The sequence below is a fragment of the Bidens hawaiensis genome, unplaced genomic scaffold, assembly GCF_021521415.1.
Source record: "Bidens hawaiensis isolate Kalapana, Puna unplaced genomic scaffold, B.hawaiensis_p1.1 tig00011273_1, whole genome shotgun sequence".
Lineage (NCBI taxonomy): Eukaryota > Viridiplantae > Streptophyta > Magnoliopsida > Asterales > Asteraceae > Bidens > Bidens hawaiensis.
In genome coordinates, this window is record NW_027491879.1 from 496,789 (window position 1) to 513,259 (window position 16,471).

A 16,471-nucleotide genomic window follows, 5' to 3' on the forward strand; every position below is an offset into this window, starting at 1 on the left:
CTTTTTTGTGAAGGGCATTCATCATTTCTGCATGAACTTCTTGCTCTGCCTTCCTTCTGTATTCTTTTCTTTCTCTTATTTTCTCTTAGACACCTTTCTCACATACTCAGATAGATCCTCCATGAGAGCCCTTTTATACAAATTATCAATCTTGTCAAAGGGTTGTAAATTGAGGAATGCAGGCTTGTGACCAGCCTTTATCAATACTTTTCTATTTCCTTTCCTTACTCTCCAACCCTCTGCTTCATTTGCCACATCCTCTTTTGATAGTCTTTGAACATACAGAGCATCATAACCCAAGCTGATTAGATATTCAACATCTTCATGCGGCTTCGTGACAATTTGTCTACACTTCATTTGCTCCTTGAATGCTTCTTTAAAAGTGAATCCATTTTGTTCAGAAGCAACTAATGACCACTTGTCCAGATCAATTTGCTTTTGCTTTCCTTTCTCTTAAATGCTTGTTCTGTACATGTTGTCATCCATGTCTTCATTATAGATTTTGAATGATTTGATCATCTTCTCCATGTCAAATTCCACATTATTGAATTGATTTTCATTGAAGATAATGTCTTAGGATTCAATCACCATCATGTGTTCCTTGACATAGACTCTGTAAGCCTTTGAATTGGATGAATATCCCACAAAAAAGCATTCCAAAGATTTTGATTGGAATTTGTTGAGATAATCCTTTGTGTTCAGCAGTGAGCACCTACATCTGAAAGGCTTTAAGAACTTCACATAAGGTTTTCTTTTGAAGATTACCTCATAAGGAGTTTTATTTTGAGTCTTTTCAAAAGAACCCTGTTTTGCACATAACAAGCAGTGTTGATAGCCTCTGCCCAGAAAGTAACTAGCAGATTTGCATCAGCTATCATGGTCCTTGTAGCTTCAATCAATGTCCTGTTTCTTCTTTCTGCAACATCATTCTGCTCAGGAGTTCTTGATGCACTAAACTGTTGAAATATTCCTTTAGAAGTTTAGAATTCTTCCATCAGTCCATTTTTGAAATTCTGTCCCATTGTCACTTCTTATAACCTTCACTCGTTTCTCAAGTTGATTCTCCATTTTCATCACATAAGTGTTGATTAGTTCTGGAGTTTCATCCTTGCTTCCCATGAAGAACACCCATGTAAATCTTGAATAGTCATCAGTGATCACTAGACAAAATCTTTTCTTGCCAATGCTTGGAACGCTTACAGGACCAAAGAGATCCATGTGAAGTAGTTCCAATACCTCATCAATAGTGTTGATCAGTTTGCTCATAGGAGAGGATTTGTGCTATTTTCCCTTGAGACAAGATGAACATCTTTCTTCCAGTTTGAATTTTCTTGTGGGAAGACCTACAACATGTTCATGAAAGGGGATGCCTTGCTGATGTATACAACAATTAGGATCTCTAGATGTTACAGCTTGTATCTCAAAGTGCGGAATCCATCGAGAGTGAACAAAACAAGTAAACATTAAGCATATTCTTCATTGATAACTTCAAAGATTACAAGATATGACTTTGTAGCAACTTTCTTTCTCTACTCTCTCACTCTAACATTCACCAAAAGTCTCTATAATAACGCATAAGTCCCCTATTTATAGGAAACAACATGAAAGACCCCAAGCCCGTATAAGATACTGTGACATTTAAGCCAAAACAAGGTACACCTCAGTACGTATTTACCGATTAAGCAAATAAACGCCTTTTGTGTAACAAATGAACGATCAACCGAACGGGTCGGGTTATGACCCAGATATCCCGGGGGGCCATCTATAAGTGTTATACGTTTAATATAAGCTAAAATATTAGTAATATGGCCTTAGTTTGATAGCAAACAAGTTAAACGAAAACATGCTCGTTTAACTACCCGCTGTAGATTTAAACGCGAAAGATAGTTACAAACCAAGCATTGTATCATCCGTTAAGACGAAAAAGACTTACCAAACACTTCTTTGAAATGTTTTAAGAGATCCGTGAAAATATTTTCGATTTTTACTAACATATAGTATGTTTTTATAATTTTACACAAAACTAGCCAAAAAACACTCGTTTTCACGCTGTTTGTCGCATCCGATAAGTTTTTAGCGCCAAAAACCGAACCCGAAATAAATTTGGGGTCGGGATTTACGTATGGGCATGAAAAACGAGACAAATGAGCAAGAGTGGGCCCCTAGACCCCACCTTTTTGGGCGGCCGCAAAAGGGGAAACCCCCTGGTTTTCCTTTAAATATAAAACAATTCTAAGATATTTTGTAACATCCCTTTCATGAGAATTCCGGACACAAGCTGCTCTCCATAAAAAACAAGCAAGAAACTAGGTAAAAATGTCATAAATAATCGATTTTCGGCTCGTTTAAACTTGATTAATACCATATAAACATAGTTTGATTGCCAAAAATCATTTCTAACCGTGTAAAAACCCTAAAAATGGTCCATAAACATGTTTTGATCATACACATTGTGAGGAACCTGGTTTGATAGTTTTTTTTTGCCATAAACACGGATTAAAGGGTTGAAACGGCATCTTTACGGTTCAAAAGTTCGTTTTTGTGCACTAGCCAAAACCCTAAGTTAAAGGGCTGTTCTATTGATGAAACTTGCTTGTTTTGTGATATAGGACTTGTATCTAGCCTACATAGGAGCACAAGAGCTTGAAAAGTTGATTAGAAAGGTGGAAACGAACCAAAACCGCCAAGGTAATGCCGAAACACTCGCTTACCGGCTGATTAGGTTAAAGTTGTGATGTACATAATATTAGGCCTTGAAATTTTTTAGGAACATCAAGAATCATGTCATTGAGTCCCTGTTCAAATTTGGTAATTTTTCGACCATCCGAGAATATTTGGGGAATTTATTACCGAATTTGAACGTTTAATGGGGAAAAATAGTTAAAATGCTTCAAAATTATGAAATTTTTCTGGGACCTCAGATTTAATGTTTTTTGATCACATATGAATTTTGGGATCATTTTGAGAAGTCTAAAGGTGTTTTGTGTATATGCGTTCGTGTAAATTTTTATAGCCGAAATTGGGCCGAAAAGAATATTGCACGAGCTTTTTACATTCTGGAACTGATACAGGTTGTTTTGGGACATAATTTGAGTATTCAGGAATTTTTGGAAATTGTTTGGGATAAACGGACGATTTTCAGGCGAAATATAGCTGATAAAATGAATTTTTATAAATTAATAAATCTGTAAATAATTCCAGAAATATTTTTATAAAAATCTAAATATTTTAATTGATGAGTGGCTAAATTTTCATAATTTAATGATTAACGGTTAATTTATTATGCTAATTTAAATATTAAACAAATTCAGTTTTTATAAAAACCGGCAAGTTTGCGACTAACGAACCTGCGGAAATACCAGAACACCGAGAGTGATCAAAAATCATATTTTTGGATTAATTAAGTAAAAACGAACTTTTTATGAGAAACCTGGACAATCCGGAAAGATTGTGCGCGTTTCTTCTTAAATCAAATTAAATAAACGGAAACGGGCCGCAAGGCTAATCCGGGACCCTAGTATGTGATCCTTCTATATAACTTAATCATTTTATTAACCAATACATTTACCCAAGCTTATTTCCCCATAACTGTTTTCTGAACGCGTAAACGAACAACTTGGCCCAGCTGGGAAAACGAGAATCTGAGCCAAGTTCGGTTTTAAGTATTAGTCATTGAACAACATCACAACATAAGCCTATTGCTACTTTCTGGGCGTTCCAGCTATACCCAGATTAGTTATATAGCCCAGTTTAGTATTGAGATTAGTTATACAGCCCACTTTCTAAGAGTTCCAGAAACCGTGATTGCAAGTTATACAAACCTCGAACCGACATGCAACTGATTATCTACTAAACAGTGAGTTTCATGACCCAACTTCTAAACGGTTTTACGAACTTTTGGGGTGAAAAGCATGTTTGATTACATATACATACCTGAAACATGTATTGATGTGAATTATCTAAGTGCTAACACACGAAAGTCCCCACGATCATAGTGATTAACTTCGAGTCGGTGGCTTGTGAATAGTACTATTGGTTTGACAAACCCAAATGGAATCGGCCTGGTTGCCGTGTCACATAGCGCCGTTTGCACATGACCATATTTATACAAACAGGCTATGTAGTGTTAGACATAGCTACCGGGGCATGTTGTGGGCGGAAGGAGAGCCACAGTGGTTGATTGAGCGTGGGAAATGGATGCACGCAGCACATACAGTCAAGGCTTCACTGTAGCTTAGCATAATTACATTATTTACATATATACATACTTATATCATGATTGAAAGTATTGACTTGTGAATGTTCATAACTGTTTTCCTGAAATTCGTGAAACTCACCAACTCTAGTAGTTGACCCGTTTTAAACTGTTTTTCAGGTGTACCTAAATCGGAATGATTTGGTGATCTGTTACTTGTCCAAGGTGTGTGGTTGATGCTATGTGAATAAAAGTAAGGGAGTTAGTAGTAAGATCGTATTGTTAATGTACTAGTTTGGAATGTATCACCTAGACTGTAAAACGATGACAAAACAACGAAATGTAATATATTGTAAATTAGTTTGTAATGTGTCTGTTCCATTCCCGTTTTACGCTTCCGCATTGTGCTAGTCGGGGTGTGACAGAAGTTGGTATCAGAGTCATTGGTTATAAAGGATTAGGTTATCCCTTAGGGTACCTAAAATATAACCGTAGGCTCGATTAACTCTAGGAAATATTTAAATAATAAATTAATATTATATACTGATGGATGCCAGGATGAACTTGTTGGGCAAGTGAATTATTGTGGTCCGGAACATAATAACAGACTTGCTTGTACGAGGGAATTCGGAGAGAAGTCGCGGAACGTGTGGTTAGGTAAAAGTGGCAACATATGTGTATAAAAGGTAATGGGTAAGTATATATATATGTAACACCCATACGTGCTTATTTGGAACAAAGTGTATGAATACGTGTACGTACGATACTATTGATGACGGTAAATTTTATTATGAATATTATATTCATTTATATTCAGTATTGATTTTAATAATAACTAAAATTATAATTTTAATAAAACTAATATTATATTCTAATATAATTAATATTAAATTTGGTTTAATTAATTAATCTTCTCGACAATAGTTAGCGCTAGCAATTGATATTATTCTTATAACTAGAGTAGCCAGATCACCCACTCCACCTATACACCTGTCGCCGACGACTTCAGCTACCGCACGAGTCCGACAGACTGCTCGTATTCGGGTAACCCCGATTAACCGTACCTCGATTCCATTTAGATCTACCCACTATTGGGGAGGACCTTCACGTCCTAGGGCAGATACTTCATCTTCCCCGTTCGTTGAGAATACCTACTCCTCGCCCTGACCTTCCAAACGCAGGAAACAACTCTTGGATGGCTGTCCTACGTGACCGTGTGATAGACCACTCGATAGCCATAGCTAATATTAACCAGGAAAGGAGGGACGTGACCCAGTGCTTATCGACATTACATCAGATAGTACTGAACTTGCAGCAGTCAAATGCCTACCACCGTTGGTGTTTGGATAGGGTGACAGTTCGGCTGTGGAACTGTTACTGGATGATTATGGCGTTGTTGTTTTTATGTTTGTGGTTAGTCTATCGTTTGTACGGATAAATGCAGAATGTTACAGATATGTGTATGTGATCTTTTGATACTCCATGTATGTATATAGTAGTATGTTATGTTAACATGGGGCATACTTTTGTACATTATTACAAGCACTGGCCCTTATAGGGTGACAGATTTTGATATATACATGAAAGCACTGGCCTTTATCAGGCTAAGTCTATGTACCTTTCATTATCAATGTACAGAACAATTTGTGAAATGTCAGTATGTTGTACAACATTTATTGTGATTATTATTACACAGTGCTGTAGACTGAAATTAGTATTAATTGACTTATATTTATATCATTATAGAATGGCCCCAAAGAAAGCAAATCCTATGTATGATGCGGAAATAGCCGAGATGATTGCTCGGCAAATGCAGGCAGTGATTCCACTTATTGTAACACAAGTAACTGCCGGTGTTAATGCCAATATACAAACAAACCAACAACCGATTAATAATGCTCCTCCAACCAACACTGAAATAGTTACAAATAACAATCCCCTACCTAATACAAATGCCCCTCCCAATGCAAATAATCCCCCACCAGATACAAACAATGTCAACAACAATAATCCTCCACCGAACCCAAACAATAACAATAACAACCCTAATCCCCCTCGAAGGGAATATTCGATTAAAAACTTTATGGCCTGTAAACCGATCGAATTCAAAGGTATCGAAGGGCCAAACATGCTGATTAAATGGATTGAAAAGACTGAATCTGTCCTCAATATCAGCCACCCGAAAACATTTTCAAGTATGTTGCCTCTACTTTTACGGATCACGCTTTGATGTGGTGGAACACTACAGTTCAGATAAAAGGGCAAGATACGATTAACCGCATGACTTTGGCTGATCTCAAAACATTAATACTAGATCATTTCTGTCCAAAGAACGAAATACAAAGGCTAGAACACGAACTCTGGAGTCTGGAAATGAAAGGAGCGGATCATTTGGGATACACGAACCGCTTCAATGAATTGGCCCGCTTAGTACCCTGGTTAGTAACTCCTGAGGACAAACTAGTTGAATGTTATATTTGGGGTTTAGCCTCGGAAGTGAGGAGTTTGGTGAAATCCATGGGTCACACATCGTTTGAGAATGCCGTGACTCAGACTGGTATTGTGACTTTTGATTTAGTAAGAAGTGGTGTATTGAAAAAGGCTGGAGAATCAGTGGGTATAAAACGAACCGACTACGGGATGAGAGCACAAGGAGGACAATCAAGCAAACGTGTACGTCCGGCAATAAGAAATTATGCTATAAGTGGTTCTGATACGAAGCAAGACAGGTATAAGGGACCCTTGTCAAAGTGCGATAAATGTAATTACCATCATATAGGAGAATGTAGATTCCTGGTATGCTAGAAATGTGGTCGAACTGGGCATTATGACCTAATTGCAGAGCAGGTACAGAAATTGTGAACCGATCAACTCAAACAACTCAACCTCGTCGTCCACTGCCACCTAGACCTCAGCCAATCCGCTAACAACCTATCCAACAAACTTCAACCGCAGCAACCTACCGTGCCTGTTATGAATGCGGCAGTACAGATCAAATTAGAAGAAATTTCCGTAAGCTGAATCCAAGAGCAGTTGCTAGACCGAACCAAGCATCGACATCTGGTGCGCCTAGAGGACGCGCGTTTGTTATGGGGTCAGGAGAAGCACGACAAGACCCGAACGTAGTAACAGGTACATTTGTTGTTTCTGATCAATATGCTTCTGTATTATTTGACACGGGTGCCGATAGAAGCTTTGTTTCCACTAGTTTTGCATCCCTGGGTAATATGCCAGTTAGTGAACTAACAAATCTCTATACTATAGAACTCGCTAACGGTAACTCTATAACTGTCAACCAAATAGTCCAAAACTGTTCCATTATTCTTAATGGACTGTTAACCAAAAATAAGGCAAAGATTGTGTGTAACGACAAGACAGTTAAAATTCCATTTTCGAATGGTGAAATGATTATGGTACAGGGAGAGAAGTCCGGTTCGATATTACCTCTCATGTCACATCTCAAAGTGTTGAAATGTTTACGCCAAGGTTGTATGGCATTTTTAGCAAACGTGACTATAAAGAACCCTGATGAGAAACGCATAGAGGATATCCCCGTTGTACGTGAATACCCCGATGTCTTTCCTGACGATCTACCTGGATTACCACCGAATCGACATGTTGAATTCCATATTGACTTAATCCCATGATCAGCCCCCATTGTTAAGGCACCTTATCGACTGGCACCCTCTTAAATGCAAGAATTATCTAACCAGTTACAGGAGTTGTTAGATAAGGGTTTCATTTGTCCTAGTGATTCTCCTTGGGGAGCACCGGTATTGTTTGTAAAGAAGAAGATGGAAGTTTTAGAATGTGCATTGATTACCGGGAATTAAACAAAGTTACCATCAAAAACCGATACCCTCTTCCATGAATAGACGATTAATTTGACCAACTTCAAGGGGCAAACTATTTCTCGAAAATTGATCTTCGATCCGGTTACCATCAAGTTAAAATTCAAGAGGAAGTTGTGTCTAAAACAGCGTTCTGAACTCGTTATGACCACTACGAATTCCTAGTTATGCCGTTAAAATTAACTAATGCTCCCACAGTTTTCATGGATCTTATGAATCGGGTTTGTAAACCGTACCTCGACAAATTTGTTATCGTGTTTATTGATGAAATTTTCATATATTCGAAAACCAAAGAGGACCACGATCAGCACTTACGAACCATATTGGAGTTGTTGAGGCAGGAAAATTTGTATGCCAAATTATCAAAGTATGAATTTTCAATTTATAGGGCACGTTGTTAACCGACACGGTATCCATGTAGACCCGAGTAAGATTGAAGCAATCAAAAATTGGCAAGCCCCTAAGTCACCGAAAGAAATCTGCCAATTTTTGGGTTTAGCTGGGTATTATCGGCGCTTTATTGCTAACTTTTCGAGCATAGCCCAACCTTTAACCCTTTTGACTCAAAAAGATCGCGTTTATGTGTGGGGAGAAGATCAAGAAGCGGCTTTTCCATTGCTAAAACAGAAACTATGCCAAGCCCCGATACTGAGTCTTGCAGAGGGAACTGATGATCTGGTAGTTTATTGTGACACGTCCCGGATAGGTTTAGGGTGCGTACTTATGCAAAGAAACAAAGTCATAGCATACGCTTCTCGACGATTAAAGATGCACGAGAAGAATTATACCACCCATGATTTGGAACTGGGCGCGGTTATTTTCGCACTTAAGATCTGGAGGCACTCTTTGTATGGCACCAAATGTACATTATACACCGACCACAAGAGCCTACAACATATTTTTGACCAGAAAGAACTAAACATGATGCAGAGGAGATGGGTAGAGGTGTTGAACGATTATGACTGTGAGATTCGATACCATCCGGGTAAGGCTAATATAGTAGCAGACGCTTTGAGCAGAAAAGACAGGATCAAACCACTACGGGTAACATGTTTCTATAATTTATATCTTGCAATATCCATACACAATTATATCTCAATCTGGTGCCTTAATCCCAATTATCAATACTCGGACACATGTGCAATCCTACTATAATAAGCTCATGCAACTGTCAAACCTCCACCTACAATTGCTTTATTAATTGTGCAAATCAAGAGGTCTTATCTCGGGTTGTAATGAGGCCAAAGGTTTACGTGCGGAAAGGGAATTTTGAAAGTAGCGCATGCGATCAGCCAAGTTATTACATACAACTACACAAAATGCTATAACTTTTCTAACTAACATACTGAATTTTTTTTTCTTTTTGACTGATTTCATTTTTTTTTTTTGAACATTGCAAACAAAAGCAAACTAACAACTTACTATTTCTTCATACTTCTTCAATAAAGCAATAATTACATATCATACCTATTAACTAGGCCGAATCTTTTCACGAATAAATATGTCAAGGTAATCGATAATCAATAAGCACTAGGTTCAAAATTGGGTATCTAAAGACCAAACCCACGCCCCTCTCATTGCCCACGCTCATATTTGTAATGTATGAGGCCCAACCCCCCAAGACCCATACTCTCACTCATCCCAGACGAGGCTTGTCCTAATTGCCTCTATCCTTTTTACACGCATCCCATGCTAAGGTCTCGGGAAGCAATCATTGCATGAGTTCTAACAAGGAAGGTCACATTGTCTATGTCACTACTGTATGCACCCCGATTCCCAAATTACTCCTATTACATGAGATAACAAACTCAAAACATGTCACCTTTAGCTAGAAAATTAACAGAACTCATACTCAACAACTAAGCCATAATCATACAAAGGAACCTGACCATGATACGGGACCAAGACTTTACCCTTCCTATCTTACCACTTTTTGGGTGTTTTTCTTTCAATTGTTCCATCTTTTTTTAAAAAAAAAATTTTTAAAACTTTTTTTTTTAATTTTATGAAAAATTTCCCATCCCCACACTTGGGATACAGTGTCCCCAATGTGTGGTTTTTAAGAATTAAAAGCACACAAAACACCACCAATTTTCATAACCACAACATTCTCCTCCCAACCCCCCAAATACACAAAACATAACATAAAAACACCAATATACACAAAATATACAAAACAAAGAGCACCTGGTACAACGAAGTCCCATCAGTAGTAAGGAGGCTATGGCGGCTCGAAGATAGAGGTCATAAAGTTCAAAAATTCACCAAAGTTGAAAGCTCCACTTCCGCCGCTGCTGCCCTCTCCCGGTGATGGTGGTGGTGGTGCCATCGACTGCATCGGGTCCACCCACATGGAGTGATGCAATGGAGGCTCGGGGTATCGCACAGAGCCGTCGTATGGAGGAAAAGATGTGTAATCCACACTTGGTGGATCTGGAACAACCTCTTCACCTGCATGCCATTGTTCGTGCATTCTCCTATTTCGGTCATCCATATACCGCATGTTTGATTCGTGCTCCCGCGCATAGGCGTGAGCACGGTTCAACATCTCGTTACGGTCATGCCTCTCTTTCTCGGCTTGTTCATGATAAGCCCCCATGAAAGTTTGGTGGTCGAAAAGGGCTCGGAACTCCTCCGACCAATTATCGGAAGTGGAGGGCCGATGCCTTTCCACCACCTCATTTATCGACCATGTGGGCCCAATTGTCTCCATATGACGTATATCAAGAAGAATAGTCCCAACCCCTTCGTTGGGATCCACTACCACCAACATTCTCATCTCCACCAACCATTTCCATGTCTTCATCGTCACTTCCTTCCTCAATTATTTCCTCCTGGTCTTCACCCACTTCTCATTCAACATCCTCCCTTAATACTCTCCATTTCTCATTACCGTTCTTCAACTGATGGTATCTTTCGCTCTTGTTATATATCCAACCTGGCCCTAATGCATCCAACTTATGTTCCGTAAATATCTTCTTCAACCCAACTGCGCCTGCTGGAATGGTGCCATGCAATTTCAGTATCGCCGTTATCAGACGGCAGTGAGGAATTAACTTTCTCTTGTTGCTCTCTCTACTCGTCCATATGTTTAACATGGCTAAGTAGAAAAAGGAAATTCGCGGCTTGCCAGTCATCAATGCGGCCAAAACCGGCATATCACTGTTTCTCACTACTGAAATGTCGCTCCGACGGGGTACCACATTGGACAAACATATTGTCATCAACAATTGCGCTTCAATCCTCAACTCCTTTCTTTTAAAGTTTGACCCTGTACCTCTACCCCCTTTCAATACCGACGATAATATATTTTACCATTTCGGACTTTTGTCAGGATGCTCAAACAGATGTTTGACCGATGGATATACATACGAATTAGATGGCTTGCTGTTGAACCGAGCAAATTGATTGAGTGTTTCAAAAGACATCTCCACTGTCATTCCCCCCACGGTACCAATCAACTTCAAGTCTGAGCCTCTCTTAAATGATGGGCACTGCAAGGTAGATAACCACTCCTCAATCTCCCTATCATATAACTCCGTGCTCTCTCCATCGTAACACCGGAGAGCAGCTTCCCAACCTAATGCTTCAAATTTGTCGAACATGCCAAATGCTTCAAGACCTGAGTTGGTCACTTCCTTCTCACACATAAAACCTTCCAACTTGTCTCTTATACTGCTCATCTTATCCTTAAATAACTCCGGCTGCCATTCTAAAGCATAACTCGATAATACCCGACCCCTCCAGTCGGGTTTTGGGATTTCTACTTGCACATGCTCTTGTTCTTCTCGCAACCGTTGTCTTTTGGCTTGGGTGGCCCGACCACTTGTAGATGCCGCCTTTCCTTTTCTATTGTCCGAACTCCTTCCCATCTATACACACAAACCACCAAAACAAACCAAGTCAATTCGATCTCCCCTCCCCACACTTGCTTGTTACCATAGTCGTGGATAAACAACTCATTATATAATTAACCAATATCACTTCATTTCAATAAACACTTACTTTTTCAACTTTTCCATGAAAAATCACCAATTTCAAGCATTTATCTCTAATCCACGACTACAGCATATAACCATTACATCTTACAAGCAAGTGGGTTTACACAAATCAACACGACCTTCACAATTATTGCAATGTCTATAACGAATTGACAAATACATACCATGGTTAATGTTTTAGGATGATAAACCAGTAATCGTTCACAAGTAAACAAACGGAATAACTCATAAGAATGAAAGGGAATAAGGTTTGTATTGTTAAATCTCACCGAAATTCACTCACAATCGGGTTAAGAAGATTGGGTTTTGGTTGTTAATTGGGAGAAATAGATGGTGAAATTAGGGTTTTAGAGAGGAGTGTGTGAAGAAGGAGAAGGTGGTTGGTAAGTTTTGTGGCTGAAAATGGTTGTAAAATAACTTTAAAATTCGTTTATAGACTTTAAAACCCGTCAAATTGCAGCAGAGGAACGCGCACCATGGACCACGGTATGAACCATGCAGCTCGAACCGTGGGCCACGGTGGGAACCGTGGTCCACGGTGATGTTGAACCAAAACGAATAGAAGCCACCGTACCGTGGACATAATCTGGACCGTGTCCACGTTGACTGGACCGTGGACCACGGTGTGGACCGTGGTCCACGGTGAACCTAAAGTTATTTTTTATTTTTATTTATTTATGTTTACCAAACAACGTATTTGACAAACTCACACTAACAATTAGAAATTTAAATTACCCTACCCCCCATGAAAAACCTGAGTTGTCCACAATACGGTAAAGAAATTCCCAAGAACTTCCCCATACTTGGTTCGAACAAACTCGCATGAGAAAGGTAATTTTAAAAATAAATATTTAACAAAAACTATTTACACTATACAACATACCTGAGCCTTTCCTTTACGAAATGTAGCCATCCGGTGAGCTTAGAAGGAAACTCACCTTATCTTTGTCAATCATGTTCAAATCCTTTCCTTCCAAATAAGGTTTGAGGCGATGTCCGTTCACAACTTGCTTAACTTGACTTTCTTGTCTTCAATCTCCACATCACCAAACCTCCCGACTCTTGTGATCACATACGGGCCCATCCATTTGCTTTTAAGCTTCCCGGGAAACAGTTTGAGTCTTGAATTATAAAGCCAAACTTTTTGCCTAACCTCAAATGTTCGTTTCCTTATCTTGGCATCAAGCACTCTCTTCAATTTCCCTTTGTAATTCGAAGCGCATTCATATGCCTCATCCCGGATTTCTTCCAATTCGTTCAATTTCAACTTCCTTAACTCACTGGCTTCCTTGTAATCCAAATTAACATTCTTAATTACCCATAATGCCCGGTGAGCCAACTCCATTGGCAAATGACACCCCTTCCCATACACCAACCAATACGGAGTGGTACCAATCAGTGTCTTGTATGCCGTACAGTAAGCCCATAATGCATCCTCTAACTTAATCGACCAATCTTTTCTATCAACCCGCACCGTCTTCATTAAAATTTCTTTGATTTGTCGATTCGAAACTTCAACTTGGCCACTTGTTTGAAGGTGGGAAGGCGTTGCAATTCGGTGATTCACACCATAACGTTTCAACAATTTGCCAAATGCAAAGTTCTTGAAATGCTATCCACCATCACTTATGATAACTCGGGGAATCCCGAACCTTGAGAAAATTTTGGATTGAACAAACTTGCACACCACGGAATGATCATTAGTTATTGATGCAACCGCTTCTACCCACTTTGACACATAGTTAACCGCAACAAGAATATAGAGATACCCACATGAGTTTGGAAACGGGCCCATGAAGTCTATGCCCCATACATCAAAAATGTCAATAACCAAAACAGGTTGTAGAGGAATTTCGTTTCTCTTCGATATACCCCCCATTCTTTGACAATTTTAAACAATGCCTAGCATATTCATTGGCATCTTTAAAAATTGTTGGCCAATAAAACCCACACATAACCACTAAAATGGCCACCACATGCCGATGAATGGGCTTGTTTCAAAATCTCTTGTACTTCATTCTCGGGTACACATCTTCTCATTACATGGTCTACACCAATCTTGAAGAGATCCGGTTCATCCCAAATGTATTGCTTAACTTGGGTTGCGAATTGTTGCCTTCTCTTCTTTGACCAAAATTCCGGAATCGCCCCCGTGGCTAAATAGTTAACGTAATGAGCATACCATGGTGCAGTTGAAACAACAAGCAACTGTTCACACCGGAAATTTCTCGTTTATTTCTTTCGGATCATCAACACCTTCAAGGATGATTCGCGACAAATGATCCGCAACTACATTCTCACAACCCTTCTTGTCACGAATTTCAAGATCAAATTCTTGTAGCAACAATACCCAACGAATCAAATGAGGCTTTACATCTTTCTTTTCCATCAAATAACGCACCGCACTATGATCCGAGTACACTACAACTTTACTTCCCAAAATATATGAGCGAAACTTATCTAACGCATACACCAACGCAAGCAACTCCTTTTCGGTAGTGGTGTAGTTCAATTGTGCCTCAGATAAAGTTTGCTTGCATAATAGATCACCGCCGGCTTTTTTTCCACTCTTTAACCCAAAACCACCCCCACCGTGCTATCACTAGCATCACACATAATCTCGAACGGCTTTGACCAATCCGGTGATGGTAGGATTGGTGCTTGTACTAACTTTTCCTTCAAACTGTCAAACGCTTGCAAACACTCATTAGTAAACTCAAAGGGGGCATCCTTCAATAGAAGAATACATAAAGGTTTTGAAATTGCACTAAAACCTTTTATTAATCTCCTATAAAACCCGGCATGTCCCAAAAACGATATCACCCCTTTGACATTTTTCGGGGGTGGCAAAGATGAAATTACTCTAATTTTTGCTTGATCAACTTCCATCCCCCTACTTGAAACTAGATGACCCAACACAATACCTTCTTGTACCATGAAATGAATTTTCTCCCAATTTAACACCAAGTTTGTCTTAACACAACGTTTTAAAACCTTTTCTAAATCAATGAGACAAGACTCAAAAGTTGAACCAAAAATAGAAAAGTCATCCATAAAAACCTCAAGTGAATCCCCGACCATGTCTGAAAATATGCTCATCATGCATCTTTGAAAGGTAGCCGGGGCATTACACAATCCAAATGGCATCCGTCTAAAAGCAAAGGAGCCATAAAAGGAGCCATATGGACAAGTAAAAGTGGTTTTGTGTTGGTCATCGGGATGAATTGCAATTTGATTATAACCCGAGTACCCATCCAAAAAACAATAATATTTTTGACCTGAAAGTTTTTCAATTATTTGATCAATGAATGCTAATGGAAAATGGTCTTTTGAGGTGGCGGTATTCAATTTTCTATAATCAATGCACACTCGCCACCTGGTTACCGGTCGGGTGGCGATTTGTTCACCATTATCATCTTTTATTACCTGGATGCCGGCTTTCTTGGGCACTACCTTTGTCGGGCTCACCCATGAGCTGTCTGAAATGGGATAAATAATCCCTACATCCAACCATTTGATTACCTCTTTTTTCACCACTTCCCGCAAATTCGGGTTCAATCTCCTTTGAGTCTCCCTTGTTGGTTTAGCCTCCTCATCTGTAATTATTTTGTGCATAACAATAGGACTTACCTTTTAAATCTGCAAGCGTCCATCCAATAACTTCTATATGTGCTTCCAGCACCTTCACTAATGTCCACTCTTGCTCTTGCTCTTACTCCAAATTCGAAGCAATGATAGCCGGGAGGGTTTCATTCTCTCATAAAAACACCTACTTCAAGTGACTTGGGAGCTCCTTCAACTCCACCTTTGGTGGACACTCCAAAGATGGTTTGGTATCCGAATTGATTTCCTTTGGCAAACTCTCCCATTGTTGTGTCCATGGTGGTCTTCCCTCTTGTAGAGATAGCGAATTATGTTTTCGTTCCTCCATCCGCAAAGCACAAACGTGTACCTGTTCAGAATCATCACAAAGACAAGCCTCTACACAATCCTCATCATATTCATGAGGATTTCAATGATCCACCACATCTGCCGAAAAACATTCTTCACCACTCAAAGAATTAGCAACATTAATAAAAACATTTAAACGCATTTTCCGGTTGTCGAAAGCCATGTCAACGGTACCATATCTACAATCAATGATTGCATGGGCCGTGTTCAAAAATGGTCGACCCAAGATAACATTTTGTTGTTGACTTGAGTCACCTGATGAATAATCCAACACCAAAAAGTCCATAGGATAATAAAAATCCTCTACCTTCACAATTACATCCCGTACGATTCAACGGGGAAGTTTATGAGATAAATCGGCCAATACAACCATGGTCTAAGTTGTGTTGGTCATATAAACCCCCGAAGAATACTCACTCCGGCCCCAAGATCCAATAACGCCCTAGACATTTGAAAATCTCCCACTTGAATGT

The 16,471-nt window shown here is 39.3% G+C and overlaps 1 protein-coding gene across 1 annotated transcript; it reads right to left on the reverse strand.

Annotated features, from left to right (window-relative positions):
- Positions 1-13,047: 13,047 nt before the first annotated feature.
- Positions 13,048-13,392, reverse strand: LOC143537686 (uncharacterized). The gene has a single exon (XM_077031400.1). It carries the CDS (start codon positions 13,390-13,392, stop codon positions 13,048-13,050), a length of 345 nt encoding a protein of 114 aa, XP_076887515.1.
- Positions 13,393-16,471: the final 3,079 nt, after the last annotated feature.